Genomic DNA, 19,992 nt, shown 5'->3' on the forward strand with positions numbered 1-19,992 from the left:
TTCCGAGGATCTGGAGTGCCAGGACAAGGGGGAATGGTTTCAAACTGACAGAGGGCAGGGCTAGATGGGATATAAGGAAGGAATTGTTCCCTGTGAGGGTGGGCAGGCCCTGGCACAGGGTACCCAGGGAAGCTGTGGCTGCCCCTGGATCCCTGGAAGTGTCCAAGGCCAGGTCGGACGGGGCTTGGAGCAGCCTGGGACAGTGGAAGGTGTCCCTGCCTGTGGCAGGAACTGGATGGGTTTTAAGGTCCCTCCCAACTCTAACCACTCGTGGATTCTAGGAATGTTTCTTTCCTTTGTCTCAGGTAATTTCTGGGTTTCATTTCAAGAATTTCAGGACCAGGGACAGTAGCTGCAGTGGGTGCTGCTTCCCACTGAGGGATCCTGAGGGCTGATTGGCACTTCCTTTCTTTCCTGTTCCTGTTTGATTTTTTTAATACATTTTGGTGTATAATCCAATCATCTTCCTGCCTACTATCGGAGTATTCAAAGAAATAACAAAACACATCTTGGCAATCTCAGACCAGACAGGAATTTCTGAGATCAGGTGGCTGAAAAGAGTTTGGAACGTTGGTGAATGGACTCAGCCAAGCATAAGGAATCGAACAATATACAAAGTCAGGGACACGTATCTAGTAAAACTAAGATCACAAATCACACCTTTTTTATAGTGGTAACGTTTCTTTGCTTGTTTCTAATTAATTTGTGCAATAGGATTTGCTCTGAAAACCATTCCTAGAATGTCTTCTGGTACACAGCATTTTACAGGGAACAAATCTTACAAACTATCTCATCTTACAGTCTTTTTGCCCTTGAACTCTTGCATTTTATCCCAGGGCCTTTTATTCAGCTTTCAGTGTGGTCTGTGTAATTTACTCTTCTTCAACTGTAATCTGGAATAGCTTCCTGTGTCTCTTTAAGTACTGATGTAGACTTTTAAATTTACGTTCTGAACGTATTAACTTTTCTTCCATCAACTTTAGGGAGACTTCAGCCTTCAGATGAGGCAGAATGTGTGTTTCATTAATAGTGCTTGTTGAGAAACAGGAGACTTCCAAATAAAGTAGTTGTTCTTGTTGGTTTTGTTGCTTACAACAATTCACAGACTTAGGTAAATTATCTTATTAATACTAGCAAAATAGTAACTGTTTCTAACATCGTTGCACAGGTAAGTATTTCTGTGAAGTTGAAAATGGTTGTAAAAATCCTTTGCTTTGAATTGAACCATCATCATGTTTTGAAAATACATTCTTTGTTTTTGCCTGTGCATAAAAAAATCGGTTCAGTAGCTGTTATCAAAGAATTTATTTTTCACAGAATCCTGATTATCCTGAATCATTTAGCAGTAGATGACTACAGATCCAAAGTAGAACTAAAATACTTTTTTTTTTTTTTAACCAACTTTCCTGTCAGACTGTTCCTCCTCGAGCTGGAGTTATCAGCGCCCCACAAAGCCATGTCCGTCCCTCGGGGGCAAGGCCAGCACCTGAAACTCAGACCAAACCAGTCGAACCACCCAGGGGTAAGTTTCCTTTGGAAGTTAAATATAAATGTCACTATTCAGTCAAGAGCTACGGTCCGTGGTTTGAATGCTTTGTTTTCAACAGATGTCTCCACTTTTCACTAGAAATTGAGATTCTTGAGTGTAATAACATTTCACAGTTTGTGTTAAGCATCCAGAAGTATTGCAGACCCTTTCTAGATGCTGATCTCAAGATCACATGAGATCTTGACCCACAGATTTCATGGTAGCAGAGAAACTCTGCAAAGATGGTTTTGGTCTGAGCATGCTGGTGTGTGCCATTGTGGCTATTGATGACCAGACTCTCTATGCACTGGTTGTTCTGTACTCGTAAGATTTGGAATAGCTTTTATATCTGACTCTCAAAGCAGCTTCCTAAACTTACAGTTTAAAAAAACCCTTTATCTTTATAAATACATAAATATACATTTTATAAAAGTGACTTCCAAAATACTTTTCGATACAACTGAAGTACATTTAGGAGTGACGTGGCTTCTGGTTCTCTGTTTTGTGTAAAATCACAGCATGGTTTGTGTTGGAAGGGACCTTGAAGATAATTTAATTCCAAGCCCCTGCCTGTGGGCAGGGACACTTTCCACTATCCCAGCTTGCAGCAAGCCCCATCCATCCTGGCCTTTGACACTTCCAGGGTTCCAGGAGCAGCCACAGCTTTGCTGGGCAACCTGTGCCAGGGCCGCCCCACCCTCACAGGGAAGAATTTCTTCCTTATATCCCATCTAACTCTGCCCTCTGCCAGCTTAAGCTTTAGTAACAATTTTTAATGGAGATCTGCTGAGTTTTTGATGGTTTCTAGTCTCATTGCCATGAACACCTGCTGTTCTCACAGCCCCTTCCTCTGCAGTTCGCTCTGGTGCTTCTCCACCCTGCCATCCTTCAGATTTGTTACAATTAGTTACCCTGAAAATCACTGGAAATGTACTTCCAGGCTCACCATTGCTTCCTGAACCGCTAAAGCCTCAGGCTGCTGGACCTGCTCAGCCCAGCGCTCCCGTGCTCAGGATGCAGGAGCCCCTGATCCCTGTGGCACCGCATCAGTCTCAGGCAAGTGCCCCACAAAGTCTGGAGCGCCCCCAGCCGCCGCCCCGTAGCCGCTCATCTCACAGTTTGCCTTCTGAACCTGCTCCTTCCCAGCAGCAAGTAAGTAAAAAAAAAAAACCCCTCATAGATACATTCTTTCACTATGTAAATTAACACAGCTTGTACTGGATGCTGCAGACTTGTGAGGAACCCCTGAAGCAAACACAGAAACAAAAACAAGGGTCCAAAGATGGGATTCAATGGTTGTGGGGCCCTAGGAGAGTACTAATTGCTGATGTATTGTCCATGAATAACATCTTAAATACTAAACATTGAATTAAGGATTTCTTATGATGGGCTTACAACTTATGGACAGCTCATTCATGAAGTTATGTTGTCATTTGGCAACTTTGAATGGAAAAACTCAATCTAAAAAATTAAATTTTATAATGATATGTGCATGACAAGCTGTATAGTAAGTAGCTAGCACAGGTTTTAAATAGTTACTGCATGATGTGGTGCTTTATGTTGGTGATCATTCATTATTTATCACTGTATGATAAATAAATGAATAAATTAAATCAATATATTAATAAATACTTAAGAGAAATAGAATTCTCCCCATTCCCCAGTGTCAGTTAAAATACAGAAACCTATCCAAATAATGTGAAAAATTCATACAGCAACATTAACATTGTGTTCTCTGGGACCATTTAGACTGTTAAAATAAAAAACCACCAATTTTTTCTAGGAAAAGCCATAGTTTCTTACTACTGCTTAAAAATGCAGATGCAGGTTTTCAGTGCTGCTCGGGTTTTTCCTTATGCCCACGTCTGTAGCCATTTTTTGCTACAGCAGTTAATGCCTGTTTTGTACCACAGGGAAGCAGCCAAATTCAGTCCTTAGTGAGCTGATTTTTGAATTCAAATTGAAAAAAATCTTTAAATGCTTTTCCTTTCTTTCTCCTGAACCTCTTTCTTTGCCTGTAAACTGCTTTTCATTTTGGAAACTTAGACAAAAAAATGCAGTTTTCTGAGGAAAGGTCTTTAAAGAAATACAAGGTCTTTTGAGAGGTAGTGAATTCCAAGCCCATCCTTCTGTGCAAATCTTGATTGTGATATTGAAGAACCTAAATCTCTCCTTATAAAAATAATTGCTTGTACAGTGTGAATATTCAGGACTCTGTTTGCATCCATACATTGAAAAAGAGAATTAGTTATTGTAAATAGATTGTCTTTATTGTAAAGAAAGCAGATTCTAGTTTTTCATAGAATGAGAAGCATTATGGCTTTTTCGGCTTGCAAAACTGTTACTATAGATGAGGGATTATACCAACACAGTTCCCAGAATGAGAGCTATGGGCCTTTTCATGTTAATAGATTACTAGAATGAGACCATGCCTGCTCAGATCCTTTTAATTCGTCTCCAAAAAGTAGCACAATCAGCTGCACAATGAATGTCTGTATGGAAATATCATTAGAATGGACTTGAGTTGGTTTTCTTTATGACCCTTAATGGCCAAGCTTACAGTAGAATGCAACAGAAATTGAAAATTTAGTGTAGTGTGTGTAGTAAATACTTGTGGTTTGTATTCATAGCTCAAAACATGGCTTTGTGAAAACTTCTGGAAGTATTTTTAACATGAGGTTGCTTTGTTTCTTGGATTTTCTTCCTAACTTTCTTTCCTTTGATGTCTGTTTCTCTTTCACAAGCAGGAGCAACCGTCAGGGTAACAGGTATCTGACTATTTACCAATCTTGTATGTGGTCTCCATCTATTCAAGCAGAAAAGATGTATGAATGATGTTTTCATACATCTGCAGTCCCATCCCTGTTAAAAACCACCTGTCTGCATTCATGGATTGACTGTCATACCATAGTTTGCTTTTTCCTTTCATAATGGGTTTAAAAATGAGACTGCATTTATTAGTGCCAGAGAAGCTATTTTGCATCATCATCTTTTGTGAAACAATTGGACCCTCACCTATGTTGCTTACTCAGTGCTGAACCTCCTGGTCTCAGTCTGTTTGGGGAAAAAAAGATCAGCGTTGGCAATAAATGTCCTCTTTAAAGCAAATAAATCCTGATGCTATTGCACTGTCAAAATATTTTTCAAACTAAACCCCATATTTCACATTTCTCAGGGAACAGAGAACTTACTATGACCCAAAGTAAAATAAACTGTTACAATTTTAAAAGCATTTGGTTCCAGAATTACTCAGAACAAATTTTTACTTAGAATAAGGAGCAATTTGGATTCCTAGTTTCTTTGGGATCTTGTGCTTTTAAATGGCCACAGAGTTTAACCAGCTGGTGCCAGGCTGCATTTGATTTCTATTCCTTCTACAGTTCAATTTTTCACATTTTCCCTTAAAGTTACTCAATGCCTTTGTTTTAATATTATTTTGCAAAAGGCTTCAACTATAGACGGCTAGTTCAACTGTTTGGGTATATTAAGTTTATCTGTTGAAATCATAAAATCTTCTTGTAACATTTGAATTCTTAGAAGCTGTTTTAACTTCGGCTTAATTCATTTGATATGGGGAAGTTCCAAACTCTATTCTGTCGGTGTGCATACTGAACAAAGTAGGTACTCCACCTTTTTGGACAGTTCATACGAGGTAAAAAAGTTGCATTGTTGTTTGAAGCAATGTATAAAAACAGGAATATTTTGGTTTTAAAAGCTGAGAAATTCTGTGGAGAAAATGATCTTCTCCAAGGGTAACTTGTTATTTTAAATGTGAAACCAGTGATTGTCCCTTTCCATGCCAAGAAGTACTGGAGATGCCTACGGATGCCTGTCTACATAGAAATGTCTGACTGCATATTCTAATAACACTAATGTTTCCTTTCATTGTAGTGCTTTAATGCTGCTTGTAACATCAGTATGATAAATTCCCAAACAATGTAACCTGGAGCTTTTCATTTCATAGTTGTGCTGGGCTATCCCTTGTTTACTCTACAGTAGCATTTCCCGAACATTTTCTTACCCAACTTTCACTTAGTGTTTTTTGCTAGGATTGTGACCTGCAGGAAGCAGGTTCCAGCTGCATCAGCTGCTGAGGGGAGGAAGTGGTGTTTAACAACTTACAGGCTTTTTGTTAGGCAGGGGGTTCAGGCTGTTGTTTCTGTTCTAGTTAAAGCAAAATTGGGTTTAAGCTTCAGCTGACGAGTGAGAATGGGGGAGATAGGAATAACCCAGAACCAGCTGTGATTCCTGAGCACGTTGTTTCCTTTGCAGCTGAATCCCAACGGGACATGCATCACTAACCCTGAACCCCAGCTCAACAGTGACCCTTTTGAAGACCTGTCATTACAGCTGCTCGTGTCCAAGATGCAGACGTCTGTCCGAACATCACCTGCTCCAACCTTAAACCAGAAGGAGTTGATACAGTTGCCTTCAGCAACACAAAGAAGTGCTGATAATTCGAAAACTGTAAATTGCATGCCAGCAATGCCTCCTATTCCAACCTTTCACTCATCCCAGGAGCATCAGCACAGCTCTCCAAATCCCTTTATTACTGGGCTGAACTGCTCAAATCCATTCACTGAAAGAACTCCTAACGCTGGGAACCCCTTTAGGACAGAAACGCGGGAGTCTGGGATAACCTCACAGGTACTGGTAGGACCTGCTGCTTCCCACCCATTCCCTTCTCTGCCCCCCCCCAGCTGTAACACAAGCAAGCCTGTATTTCCTGTAGATGCAACTGAAAACACATTTTGCTTGCGAAGTAAATCTCTCAAGGTAGAAAACATACAGCCCAAAGGGTGGGTGACATTTGACGAGGATGAGAACTTCAACATGAAGCTAAAGCCATCTGCAAGTGTCCCGGATTTTAAGCGACTCGGCTCCGGGAAATCAGCTGGATGCCCAAGTTTGCTGGGAACTGAACAGAAGACTTTCCTTGGTTCGGACTTTAACTTTGATGGTGACTGGAATAAAAGTTCTACTGATTGCTTCTGTACAATGCCAGCAAGAAAACCACCTGCACCCCCTGTACCATCCAGAGCAACCAGCAACAGGTCCCCCGCAGATCCCTTCCCCTCCCCGGCACCCAAGGTGTCACCAACTCATGATTTTACAGAAAGATAGATGGTCAGAGATACATGAGGTAATATTTGTTGCTACATTTATCCAGTAGAATAATTGGGCATTTGAGATTATTCTGTGTGCAATAATTAATTGTAAAATGCACTGAAACTTAACTCTGCTCATAAAAAGCCACTTCTGCTTGTGTATAAATTTTGAATATGTATATATGGTGGAGCACAAAAAATTGTCTGAAGTTTATTAAAATCCCGATGTAATAGTATTTGAATACACAAAAAGAGATGGGTGAGCTACTGTCTCACTAAAATCTATCAATCCTGGACATAGATTTTGCTTAGGGAGCTCTTTCATTTCTGTTCCCCTTTGTGGAATTTCACAAGAAGAGGCTCCCTACTGGTAGCCTCCCCCCTCCCTTTTGACTGTTTTGTTAGTTGATATTTATAAGTATTTACCAAAGAGCTGCCAAAGTTTATTGAGATTTGAATGTTGACAAGTATTGTTTAGAAGCTGTTTAATTTATAACAGAGGCTATGGATATTTGTGAATCTTATATTTGAATTTGAGGCACAACAAAAATAGTTTACTTTCAGAATAGAAACAAAACTTTGCATATTAATATATTAAATTACTCTCCTGCGTCAGTACATTTCAGTTATTAAATCCTATTGTGACATACACTCACTAGCACTAATTCAGAATAATTGTTCCATATCATCCATTTATTCATTACTATTTTAACTATACTTCTTTTTTTTTCCACAAATTGGAAACAGCTGATACAGCAAGCTTTTCCTCAACCTCTGGAAAAAAAATCCCCTTGGCTTCTGAGATACAAAGCAGTATTTACCAGTTGCAGCCTACGTAGCGTGCCAGCCAGGGGGTGAAACAACACGCTTGGATTGTATTTAGAGTAGTGAAACACCCCAGGGCAGCACACTTTTTACATCCTCAAATGCTCTCACAGTATGATCCGTGAAATAATCCACTATTCCTTCGGACAGCCCCTGGTCAGCCATGAGCTGCAGCCGCCTAGAGGAGTGACAGTGAGTTTTCTATTGCGCTTTTTTCCGTTCAGGTCATTCAAGTTGTACATTTGGAACAGCAGTGGTACTACTTGTGCTTCAGTGTGTGAGTTACCTTGTTTTATGCTGTTGCTGCAAACATCTGTGTGGTTGATGTTTTGGTATATTCTTACATTAGCAAACCAAATTTGGGGGGGAACTTTTGCTAGTGGGAGTCACGTGATCAATATGTTGTCAAATATTTAATTGCAGTGATTAAAAACTATCTGTCTGAACTGTACCTGGTGTGCGGCACCTCTGCACTTCACAGGACTGTGGGGACCACGGGGAATGCTCCAGAATTCCAGCACCTGTATAAATATACATATATATATATATATATATATATGAGCTGTAGTAAGGCGCTGCCGTGTGTTGACGGGGGCAACGAGCAACAGTAAACGCTGTGAAAACACAGAGGATGGAGGTGGGACCCACTCCCCACATGTCCCTGGACTCTGTTCCCGGTGTTCCCTGTCCCAGTCCCACTCACCTGTCCATGGCTGTTTCCCCTGGGACACCCAGGTATGTGTGAAATATTCCTGCCCTTATGATCCCGGTGGTTCCTCTCTCTCTGTGCCCCTGTGTTACCAAATCCTCTAAAATGTTCAGGATAAATAAAGCCCTCTAAGACCATCTTTTTAGTGTCAGCGAGTCAGGCATTACTTTACTCTTGGCCAGGGGATGTGTGGCTGACAAAATTCCAGCCTCCACACAGACCCTGACACAGAACTTTTGCACTTACTGATACGTTTTAGTAAACAAAGACGTTAATGTTTACTGGTTCTAAATTACATAATTATCTTTCATTCATTAGTAATCTGTCCTTTAATGGTTACTGATTTCTCACTTCTTACGCTAATTAGTCCATATTTTTAGTCGTCTTCTATATTTCCCTTTAGTAGGGAATTTCCAATGCTGAATCTTTATCTGGTAGTTTCTGCAGTGTCCTTGTGATCCATAAATTCTGCTTTCTAGATGTCCAACCTCACCACTCCCTCTTTCTCCCCCGGGCTTTGTTCATGGGAGCATATCAGAGTTAGTTTCTCGAAACGGAATGTTTCAGTACTTTTGCCAAGCTGTTCCCACAAAAATAGCTTATGACAATTTTTCTAAATGCTGGCTGAGAGCAATTTAAGAATAGTCCACTATTTATAATTTATATACGTATAGGTGACGATTAATTAAAATAATTAATTTAAAAGGCAATTAAACTCCTTAACTGCAATTATTGAGACGTTCTAGTGTTTCCAACACCGGGCGCGGCGCGCGAGCCCTTCGAGCGGCTCCCGTGCCCTCACGGGGTGGCCGGAAGCGGAAGCGGCCGCGGGACCGGCGGAGGCGCCGTTGCGGTGGCGGCGTCTCCGGAGTGGCCCGGCGGATCCCGAAGGATCCTGGTGCTGCCGGCGGGGGCGGCAGCGGCCCCACCGCGCTCTCAGGGCGTCCCGAAGCGCCGGGCGCGGCCGGTCCCCGCGCTCCCTCCGTGCCTCCGGTATCCAGGGACTCGGCTCCGTTGCTGAGCGGCCGCCCCGCCCCGGCCATGGTGCGGCTGCATGTGAAGCGCGGCGGCGAGAGCCAGTTTCTTCTGGAGACGCCGGGCAGCGCCCGCCTGGCCGAGCTGGCGCCGCTCGCCGCCCGCATCCACAACGGGCGGCTGAAGGTGCAGCGCCTGTGCTCAGGTACCGCTGGGGGCCGCGCGGGGCGGGAACGGCCCTCAGGCGCCGCCCGGGCAGCGGGAACGCGCCGCCTCCCCACTTAATGGGGCCGTGATCGCACAGTGCCACCGCGTGTGAATTCCCGCCTTTGGTATTATAAGTGAGGGCACTGCACAGCGCTGAAAATTCTCTCGCTGTGTGTGCCGGCAGCGGCTGCTTAAGTCACGGAATCGCGGAATGGTTTGGACTGGGAGGGACCTGAAAGCTCATGCAGTCCCACCCCCTGCCGTGGACAGGGACATCTTCCACTATCCCAGGTTGCTCCAGGCCCCATCCAACCTGAACTTGGACGCTTCCAGGGGCAGCCACAGCTTTTCTGGGCAACCTGTGCCAGGGCCTCCCCACCCTCACAGGGAAGAATTTCTTCCTGATACCCGATCTAACCCTGCCCTCTGTCAGTTTGAAGCCGTTCCCCCTTGTCCTGTCACTCCAGACCCCTGTCCAAAGTCCTCCTTCAGGGCACTGTGAAGTGCTCCCTTATGACCAGCAGTCCCCCAACAGGTGTGTGAGGTTATATTGGCCACCACATGCATCCCCTGACATGCAGTGGAGTCTGTGATGTGTCTGAATTAGCGCTGAGTTCACTTCCGAGGCAGCTTTGAAAAACCTTTCCTGCCCCACCGTAGGGCTGTCAGAGTAGAGATTCCTGTCAGGTGAGCCTGACCTGGGGCTGCAGTTGACCCACACCTGCTGTGCACCAGCCACGGTGTTTGTGGGGTGTCTGAGGCCATACTGAGGCTGCTCTGAAATTTAAAAAATCTGACTAGGGAAATACCAAAAAGAAAAGGTTTATGGCCAGAAAGTACCATGCAGGTTTGTGTCCCTGCAAGTGTCATTTGTTATGTTGTTTTACGGGTATGTGAAATGTATAAATTTCAACATTATTACAGCATCCGTATCTATATATATGTGTTTATAGCCCTCATTATTTATTCCCTGTACTTACTTGTTGAAAAACTAAAAGCTAGGGGCACAGTTTACCTGCATGTACATCATGTGAAAGCCTTTTGGAAATGGACTATAGTAACAGAGACTTTTAATCTTGTTCTCTAAACACTCTAAAGAGATGGAGGAGCTAGCAGAGCATGGTATTTCCTTGCCATACAATATGCAAGGACTGGCAGATGAGCAGATCCAAGAGCTGAAGTTAAAGGATGAGTGGGCAGAGAAGTGTGTCCCAAGCGGTGGAAGCGTCTTCAGGAAGGATGAAATGGGGCGAAGAAATGGATTTGGTAAGTCAAATGTAAATGCTTGCTTCTCTCCCTTCAGACACAGATAATCCATAATATAATAGGGAACAACAAATCCCTAATTCTGGAATAGGATAGCCAAACTAATGGTTAAACACACAGGAATTCTGTCTTGGGTTACAGCCTGGGGTAATGCTGATTTACAAGCCTAAAGAGCAGTATCTCTCTTCAGCACATAAACAATCACCAGGAGCAAGTTTGACTGTTCCAGTTTAGTTTACTCTCCCGATTTGTAAATGTACACTTCAGAACTGGTTTTCTCCGGGGACTCCAAGATACATTAACAAGTTGTTTTTCTAATATTTCTTTTTTCTCATTGCCTGGGACTCAGATTCACTGAACATGTGTTTGTAAGTGGGAGGACAGCCTTATGATATTGACAAAGTTGGAGTATTGAACAGTGTGTATATGTAAGCCAAACCAAGTACTGTCAAATGATGCACTTAAGTGGGACATAAGCTGGGAATGAGTATGCTTTAGCAGTATTTTTGTTTTTGAGGACAGGCTTGTTATATCAACTAAAACAGGTAACTGTGATATGAAATGTACAGTGAATTTGCAAAACTGTCTGTGCTATTAGATTGAGATTTTAATTAGAACAAAACACAACTGCAAGCTGTTATGCCCACTTAAAGCACATCCGCTAGTACGGTCCACAACAGGCCAGCAAGGAAGGAGCCTTGGTTTATGTTTTGGAGGGTATGGGATTATGTTTGTTGCTTTCTACTTAGTACCTTTGTCCCAAATGAAGTTCCAGGTCATAGAACCATGGAATCACAGGATGGTTTGGGTTGGAAAGGACCGTAAAGCTCATCCTGTTCCAGTCCGCTGCCATGGGCAAGGACGCTTCCCACTAGACCACACTGCTCCAAGGCCTGTCCAGCCTGGCCTTGGACACTGCCAGGGGTCCAGGGGCAAATACCAGTCGCATGTCTTTGGGGAAAAGTGAGTTTATTTGTCCTGTGAAAAATACTGCTTGTTTCTTAAGTTAGTAAGAAGTACAGGAATGAACTATCCAACTGGCAAATAGGCTGTAGCTTGGTGGTGTTTCTCCTGCTTTACGATTTCATACTGTTTCATTTGCTCACACTGGGGTCTGGACAGGTTGTGTGCTTGGTTTCTTGGCAGTAAGTGTAAACTATGAAATATGTATCTTACTTTTAGCTCCAAATGAAAAAATGCAGCAAGTTATAAAGAAGACAGTAGAGGAAGCCAAGGCATTAATCTCTAAGGTAGGTTTCCTCAAGTGGTGTGTGGGGCTTTCCTAAAAAGTGCTGTGGAGCTGGGCATCTTAAATGAAACCAGACTTTTCAGTGCAAGGACTGACAGTTGTTGCGAAATGCCATGAAGTGAATAGCATAATAAAATCTGACATTTTGGTTAATGATTTTCTTCGAGGCTTTTGGTGAGTGGTTCAACAGGTTAAGGAATCAGATACTAAACTCCAAGGGAATGCTGGCAGCCGAGCCCGTGTGGAATGATTAAAGCACGTTCACCCAAAGAACGCATCCACGCAATTTGCTATTGATGTGTTCTTTGGGTGAATGCTTGTCATGCTTTCTGGTGAAAAATTAACTACATTCTGTGCTGTTCTTGGAGTTCATGAAGTCTTTTGACTTTTATGTGCAATTAATTGAAAAATGTGTTCTAATCTCTTAGATTATCACAGAATCACAGATGATTTGGTTTGGAAGGGGCTTGAAAGGTCATTCAGTCCCACCCCATTGCCGTGGTTAGGGATGCCTTCCACTAGACCAGGTTGCTCAGAGCTCAATCCAGCCTGGCCTTGAACACTTCCAGGGATGGGGCAGGGATTAGGCCTTGGTTTGGCAAGCACTTGGACTCATGCTCAGTCCTGCTGAGTGTGTGCGTCCAAAGACAAGCACAAGGTTTGCCCTGATGGCATGGTGTTCTCAGGTATTCGAATTCACATTACCAGATCTATAGGTGCTCTGTGTTGTGTTTCAGCTTTTGTAGGACTTTGCAACACAAATTTAGTAATTTGTGAATGGAGTTAAGGATAGTTTGGGAAGTGGTTTATTTGGTTCACCACTTGATAAAGACAAAAGAGAAGAAATGTGCCTGTGTATTTGAGGTTGCACTGGCCAGTTAGCCAGATCAAGAACGTCCACAAGGAGGCAACATTCCCTTACCCTAGTACTTAAGAAACTCTTAAATCTGTTGGGAAGAACTTAATTTCTTCTCTTCCAGATGTCATGTTTCTTCTTTATCTCTGCAGTAGGATTTAGAATGATCTCAAGTACTTGGTCTTACACGTCTCTGCATGAGCTGTGCAATTTGCCAAGCTTTACACTTCTGCTCATGTGTGCTTTACTTTTTTCTCAAGTTTTAAGCCCCTTCTCTATCCCTCACTTTAATTCTGCTGGCTTGAATCATGTTCATGAGTCACAAGTGCTTGGAGCCAAAGCATTCCTGTCTGGTATCTGTGGTCATATGTGTCCTGGTTTGAGTCCTGTGTGCCACAGGCCGTTGTCTCCTGCACAATTTAGTGAAGATCTCCTTTTTTTGTTTCCTCCCCCATCCCATGTAAGCAGGCGAAACAGAGGCGCCAAAGGTGAGAGATGTATTCCAATGAGGAAATTTGCACTCCTAATATCTTTGTGCAGCCTGTTAGCTCTGCTCAGATAGCCCATCACTGAACCTTTGAACTAGGCACAAAGCAAAGTCTTTCTGCAGGTTTGTTTGTATTGCCAATGATCCTTGTCTGTATTTCAGAAACAAGTTCAGGCCAATGTGTGTGTTAATATGGAGATGGTGAAAGATGCGTTGGAGCAGCTCCGAGGGGCTGTGATGATTGTGTATCCAATGGGATTGCCTCCACATGATCCAATTAGGATGGAGTTTGAAGATAAAGAAGACTTGTCAGGAACTCATGTATGCAGTGATGTATTCCCTTTATATGTAGTCCCTGGGTTAAACATGGGCTATGCTGTTCTTCTTCTTATCAGTGAAGGTTGTTTTCACCTCCAATATGGAGAATTTGTTGCCCAAGGTGTTTCTATTAGATCAAGATTGAATGGAATATAAATAAAAATGCCATAGGTGAGTATGAGGAGAAAGACGTAGAAGTAGAGTGTAAAATTACACTTCATGTAAGGAATTCCAGAAAGATTTTTTTTTTTTCCCCCAGAAAAAAAAAAAAAATCCGGTTTTGGAAAAAAAAAAGCAAGAAACAACACTCCCCAACTCTTCACCTTATTTATTTTGTCACAGGCTGGAACCGAAGTTATAAAAGAATCGGAAGCACAGCTGTGGTGGGCAGGAAAGCAGTTGGAAGAAACAAAGTTGCTCTCTGACTATGTAGGCAAAAATGAGAAAACAACCATCATTGTCAAGATCCAGAAAGTGAGTATTGCTCGGAGATTTCTCTACAAGTTCCTCACCCTTGGTTATCTGTTCTCTGTGGGAGAGAACTATCCCTAGGAGTGTAAAATGGATTAGATTAGTTCCAGCTTGAGCATCTTAAAACTGTATATCTATTTTATGGTTTGAATGGATTATACTCTTGAGTTTTTCTTCAGTAATTCTTTAGCCTGTCAGTTATGTATTATAGTTGGTTGCTACTTCTTGCTCCATAGTGTTTTTGTCAAGTACAAAGAGGTATTTAAAGAATAGATGAAATACAAACTGAAAAGTTTTATGGCCAATCTTGCCACCTGCAGGTTCTGCAGTGCATCCCTGAGAAGGGGGTAAGTCAGGTGATTTATGTGTTTGTCACTTAGAAGATCAGAATTGCTTTCTCTTTCCTCTCAGGGTCACTGGAAAATGGTGTGGCATCTCAGTAGCCACTGAAGTCTAGGGTCCCAGGAATGTTGTCTGTTTAATTAGCTGAAGGACCTGCTCAAAGAATGTGCTGCAGTATAGGAGTTTGTCTCTGCCTAAACTGCCTCAGACCCTGTTCGTTCTTGAGAGCATTCACTATGTCCATGCAAGATGCTGTGTTTGCAGTTGCTGACAGCAGGTGTTTTCTGCTTGGTCCATCATTTCTTCCAGGAGTACAGTAGCCTGGATAAGCAATTTCCTTTTATATGTAGTGGTTTGTAACTCCCTTACTTCCCTGCCTTACTGAGTGCTAAGCCATCCTGTGTCTGTATTAGCAGGGGTGCTAAATATATGGGCATATCCTGAGATGTCTAGAGTGACATTAAAACAGATGTATTATGTCTTTTAGAGTGGAAACTTAAGTAAAATAGACTCAATCCTGTTGGCATCTTCCACTGATGCCCACAAAATGATTCAGATTTCACAGCATGATTCAGATACAGAGATGAAAAAATAAACCTCACTTGAAAAAATAACCCTTACTTCCCTGTAAGGATAGTGAGGCTCTGGCACAGGTTGCCCAGAGCAGCTGTGGCTGCCCCTGGATCCCTGGAAGTGTCCAAGGCCAGGTTGGACAGGGCTTGGAGCAACCTGGGCTAGTGGAAAGCGTCCCTGCCCATGGCAGGGGCTTGGAATTAAAATATCTTCAAGGTCCCTTCCAACCCAAACCATTCTGGGATTCTATGAATGCAGAAGCAGTTTCTCAGCATTTATTTTCCTGTCCTGAGGGACCTTATTAAATTTGACAATCCAGTTGTCTAAAGAAAGGTTTTTGATGTCTCTGTGTAGCAGCTTCTCCTTTGTATCACAAATGCCATCGGCAACATTTACAATTTCCCTTCCAGAAAGGACAAGGAGCTCCAGGGCGGGAGCCTGTGATCAGTCATGAAGAGCAAAAAGAGATGATGCTGTACTACTACAGGAAGCAGGAGGAGCTGAAGGTAAGTGTTCTTTTGGAGCCTGAGAGCTGAGCTGCTCCGATAGAGCTCAGGCTGCGTCCCTCACCGCCTCCCTCCCCTCTCTGCCACAGAAACTGGAGGAGGAGGACGACGACTCGTTTCTAAATGCTGAGTGGGCAGACAACCATGCTCTGAAAAGGCAATTTCACGGTGTGAAAGACATCAAATGGGGTCCAAGATGAAGCTCTGCAAACCCCTTCTTAAGCTGCTCAGTTGATGCTCTTGTTTGCAGCAAGGACCTGTTTTGTGTGTGGTAGATTCTTCTGACAGCAGCTGAAATTTTCACTTCTGTGGCCTTAGGTGTTCAATAAATGTTCATATTTCTCTGTGACTGCAGCAGCACTTCTCTCTGCAAAGAATTCAACCAATTCTCTTGAAGTTTGGTATTTTATTAGAAACTTGTAATTTGGATATGGAAGTGTCAATCTATTTCATAGATAATAGGTCTAGTAAATATGCACTGGAATGTTTGGTGTTGTTCAGTGGTCTTTATACTCTCTTCTCATTCTTACTGTTAGATGGTGTTCTCTGGAGAAGGTAATTTATTTTATAGGAGATGAGCTTCCCCCAACTAATCCAGGGAGAATGAAGGTTTTTTTATGTGCTTGTTCACATTTCGACATAGCTGTTTCCAAACCATCGTTTTGAAATGAGGTAGCCTCTTAATAATTGTTTAAAGGAAGTGTTTTTGTATAAACACGAGTAACATCCTTGTGGACTGCTTCATTTTCATTATTTGCGTTTAGTTTTTATTGCTGGTATATAGAGGTTGACAGAAATTTGTATACAAAAGTAAGCATCATTTGCAGGTAGATTGAATAAATAAACCCAAGTTTAATAGGACCCGATCTCTAAGATGGAAGTAAAAAAATCATCACTTTCTATATTGGTATGGTTGAAGAGACACAGATCAAGTTAAAAGTTGAGTGTTTGCTGAACTCGCAGCTTGAAGATTGGATGCAGAAAAGATAAGTAATGCCATTCAGTGAACTGTTAATGGTGGATTTACTTCAATCGATGATTTTTTTATTTTTAGGGAAGTTTTGTGTCTGGTAGTTTTTCTTGAATCTCAACTTTACAGTAATATGGCTTTTTACAAGAAAAATCAGCTTTTCTGAGTTGCAAAACTTCAAATATTTTTTATTTTAAATTTATTTGGAATTATTTCACATGGCAGAAAAGTTTTCTAACAAAACACTTGTTCTACCACTTCCTAAGAGGAAAATCAGTGTCCTGGAGCTTATAATATTCTTATTTCCCCTCTGAAAGCAAGGGAAAAGAAGGCATAGGAAATATTTAACAGAGATTCTGCACTCCTTTGACTGCTGTTCTCTGCTCTAATTGGTGCTGGATTTTTATTTGGCTGAGCAAACTTTCCAAAGCATTGATGCTTTTTGGAGTTCCCACAACAGTGTTTGTTGATCTGCTGGATTCATTTATTGTGACTGAAATTGAATGAACTCACTGGACAAAGATTAAAGAGTACAGGAGCCCAGGAAAGCCTATAGCTATTTAACTGCGCAAGGAGATAATGAGATAGAAACACCACACATAGGTTTGCAAATTTGCAAGTGTTTTGTCTTTCTTTTAAACCACTTATTTCTAGAAGTTTAATAGTAGCCATGCCCTTCCAGAGGGAAAATCCATTCTCTCCCAAAGGAGACACACAGGAGAATATTGCTAAACCTTTTGTTTTGTGGCCTTATCACCATCCTGATGAGTGGAAATGGTTTCCACACGTGGTTTCATTCCTTTTCTCCTTTTCACGATTTTGCTTTCCCGCATTGCTCTGTTCTCTGCCTTGCCCAGGATTCTGGATAAATAAAAAGGACTTATTTGTTGCTTCCTGCAACCTCACCCAGCATTCCTGGTGACAAACTCGAGACTATTTTCAAGGCAGGAGTGGCGAGTTCAAACAGCTACACTAGCATTGCATGTTTCCTTCCAGCTATTTATGACCCAGCTATTGATGCTGGGTCATAAGCATTTCCAGATGTGTGTCATGCCCACAGCCTTGTGTGGGGCACAAACCAAATAGTCCAAACAACTTGCAAGCTCTCCTTTGCAGTATTTTCTCCTTAGGTTGCTCTCCTGGGAAATTGCAGGGATTTTACTGCTGAAACTCCATCCCACTGCCAGCCTTGAGTGTCCTTCCCATAGCATCACTGCTGCTGCCCCATGGCACCCTCCCCGTGGATGCATCAGCCCTCAGCCTGGAGGGGGAGTGGATTCCAGCTATGGCACTTCACCTGCTGGCTTTTTCAGGGCTTGGGACAGGTAAGTGCATACCTCGTTAATTTTCTATTTTCTCTACTGGATACTTTTTCTGCAGAGGGTGTTGTTTCAGAAAGATCCAAATAATTCAATGTCTGTTTATCAGGTTTTCTCATGTTTTTTTTCATTCTGACTTTCAGACTGCTGTGAACAGTGAATATTTTGGAATGAGGTGAACTGCTAATTGACAGCTTTCCCCAATTAGACTTGGAAAGTGTATGCAAAAAGAATAAAATAGCAACCCAAATTCAGACTATAAATAGTTCAGTCAGAGGAACAGATCCTGAGTGAAGCTTGACCTCCCAGCCTGGAGCAAAAGCTGTTTCCCCTGCCCTGATGACTTGCTTGTGGAGCTGGGGTTTGGACATGGTTTGTCACTACATTGGAGGATCCATTTAAACGAGTATGCATTATTAAGCACTGCACTTCTTTTTCCTCAAAACACATTCCCAGTGGCTGGGAAATGGGAAGCAGCTGGGAAATCTTGGGAAGCAGCTGCTTCTCTGGCACCTGCAGGAATTTCTTACTGTCCGCCCACAGCATGTGGTGGCAGGCGGGGAGGAAAATCAGGAGGGGATCAGGTCTGTTAAATCACTATTTCAATACGAAAGGTCTTTTTCCTCTGAGGCTGTAAAATCAAGGAGAGGAATGGGAGTTGGGAAAAGTGAAACGTTTTGCCCCAAGGAAGGGACTAACTTCTGAGTTTGCAAACTGGTTTCTGCTGATCTGCTGCACTGCAGTTGTTTTGTCACCAGGAATGTAGACCCTGGTTTCATCTGGGAAGCCCAAGGAGGGCTATCAGATGGGTGGGTGTGTGGATGAAGTGAACAAAACAGGGAAAGGACCTGTGTGTCCAGTGGCAGGAGCAAAGGCATTGGGCACAAAATGAAACACAGGAGGGTCCCTCTGAACATCAGGGAACACTTTGTCACTGTGTGGATGGCCGAGCACTGGCACAGGTTGCCCAGAAAGGTTGTGGAGTCTCGTCCTTGGTTGGACCAGGTGCTCTTCAGTGGGTCACCCCTAGGGCACACTGACTTTACCTAGCCTTGGGCAAAGTGAAGTCGGGAGGAAAGATAACTCCCAGCTTTTGTTAGGATGGCAGCTTCTGACATCCGAGGCTTTCCAATAAAATGAGGGAAGAAAATGCACAAATTTTAGTGGCTATAAACATTAACTGTCAGACAGATAACTTCCAGAAATGAGCCAGCTGGGTGTCAACTGGCCTGTGGGCCTCAGGCTCTCCAGGAGGGAGTTTCACCAGGACTCAGAGTTCTGGGTAGCCCAGCAGAGGAGGGGGCCCTGGAGCCCCTGCCCTCAGCCTGCTCCAGGTCAGAGCCCAGCCTGCTCCAGTAAAAGAAGAGGATCAGGTTTTTTTCACTAGTATGGTCTGTCAGCAGAGGGAGTTGTTGGGATGTCCATCAGTCCCTTCGTATCTGACCAGGAAATGGGTGGCACCTGCCCCATGAGTCAGGAGGAAGGAGCCAGCTCTGGCCCAGAGCCCTCCCCAAAGGCAAACTTGCCTTCTTCCACCCTCAGGACCAAGGCATGGGCTTCTCCAAACCAAAACCTATTAATCAATATCGTGCATAGCACAGGTTATGACGACTTCCTACTGGAAAGGGGAGAGCAGTGTCCCAGAGGGAATGCAGCCAGGCTCCTGGACTGTGCCTGGCCTCTCCTGCAGTTTCCCAGTGCTCTGGATGACCTCAACCCTCTGTCCATCTCCTTAGCCTCTCTTCCTTCCGCTGATAGGATGCTAATTGGTGGTGAGATTTTTCCAGTTGAGCACAGACAGGATTGTGCCTTAGTCATCTGAGCAAGATCCCTTCCTCCCTTTAAAGTTTTTCCAGGCTTAATTCGACTTTGTATCAGTAGGAAATGACAAGTCATGTCACTGTTTTCTTTCCAAGTGTTTCATACTACACTCTACCTGGACACACAGCATCTCAGTGGGGAAGCACAATGAACCCATGAAGTATTACCAATAGGAAGTGACATTTTTCCTCCTTTTGTTCAGTAAATTCCCTGTGGGCTGCAGCTAAAATATTGGAGACGTTTTTAAGACAGGAAGGCTGTTGTGGTTTCAGCTTAGATACATTACTGATTTCATTTTCTGTCCAACTGAAACCAAATCTGTCTAGTCTAACAATTTTCAAGTGAAGATTGCGAACTGATAAAAAATCCTGAGAACATGGCCTGTGTTCAAGTGCTGGCTCTAGCCCTGCTTTAGGATCAGAAAAATGAACCCAATGTTTCCCTTAAGTGTTCTTAGCATGT

General features: G+C 43.0%; 2 protein-coding genes and 1 long non-coding RNA gene across 4 annotated transcripts in view; 2 read left to right on the top strand and 1 right to left on the bottom strand.

The window, feature by feature from the left end:
• The window catches only part of SYNJ1 (synaptojanin 1), a 38,756-nt gene extending 32,868 nt beyond the window's left edge, over positions 1 to 5,888 (top strand). The window contains 4 exon segments of the mRNA XM_032094381.1: positions 1,414 to 1,522; positions 2,469 to 2,680; positions 4,273 to 4,296; positions 5,801 to 5,888. Coding sequence (XP_031950272.1) covers positions 1,414 to 1,522; positions 2,469 to 2,680; positions 4,273 to 4,293 — 342 coding nt within the window. The 3' untranslated portion in view covers positions 4,294 to 4,296; positions 5,801 to 5,888.
• A 1,149-nt stretch (positions 5,889 to 7,037) lies between these two features.
• Positions 7,038 to 8,993, bottom strand: LOC116436940. Its single transcript, XR_004237100.1, has 2 exons — positions 8,895 to 8,993; positions 7,038 to 7,982 (listed from the first exon to the last, which is right to left on the bottom strand). It is a non-coding gene; the product is annotated as an uncharacterized LOC116436940 (long non-coding RNA).
• LOC116436902 (cilia- and flagella-associated protein 298-like) lies at positions 8,980 to 16,281 on the top strand. 2 transcript variants are annotated; one of them, XM_032094358.1, is made up of 7 exons: positions 8,981 to 9,350; positions 10,451 to 10,618; positions 11,801 to 11,868; positions 13,373 to 13,531; positions 13,871 to 14,002; positions 15,325 to 15,420; positions 15,510 to 16,281. In XM_032094358.1, exons 1-7 carry the CDS (start codon positions 9,212 to 9,214, stop codon positions 15,618 to 15,620), a joined length of 873 nt encoding a protein of 290 aa, XP_031950249.1. In that variant the 5' UTR covers positions 8,981 to 9,211; the 3' UTR covers positions 15,621 to 16,281. The 2 variants fall into 2 exon arrangements, with proteins under 2 accessions (XP_031950241.1, XP_031950249.1); XM_032094350.1 differs by lacking the exon at positions 13,373 to 13,531 and having other exon boundaries at positions 8,980 to 9,350.
• The last annotated feature ends 3,711 nt before the right edge of the window (positions 16,282 to 19,992 follow it).

Source organism: Corvus moneduloides, chromosome 2 (genome assembly GCF_009650955.1).
Source record: "Corvus moneduloides isolate bCorMon1 chromosome 2, bCorMon1.pri, whole genome shotgun sequence".
In the NCBI taxonomy this organism is placed as follows: domain Eukaryota; kingdom Metazoa; phylum Chordata; class Aves; order Passeriformes; family Corvidae; genus Corvus; species Corvus moneduloides.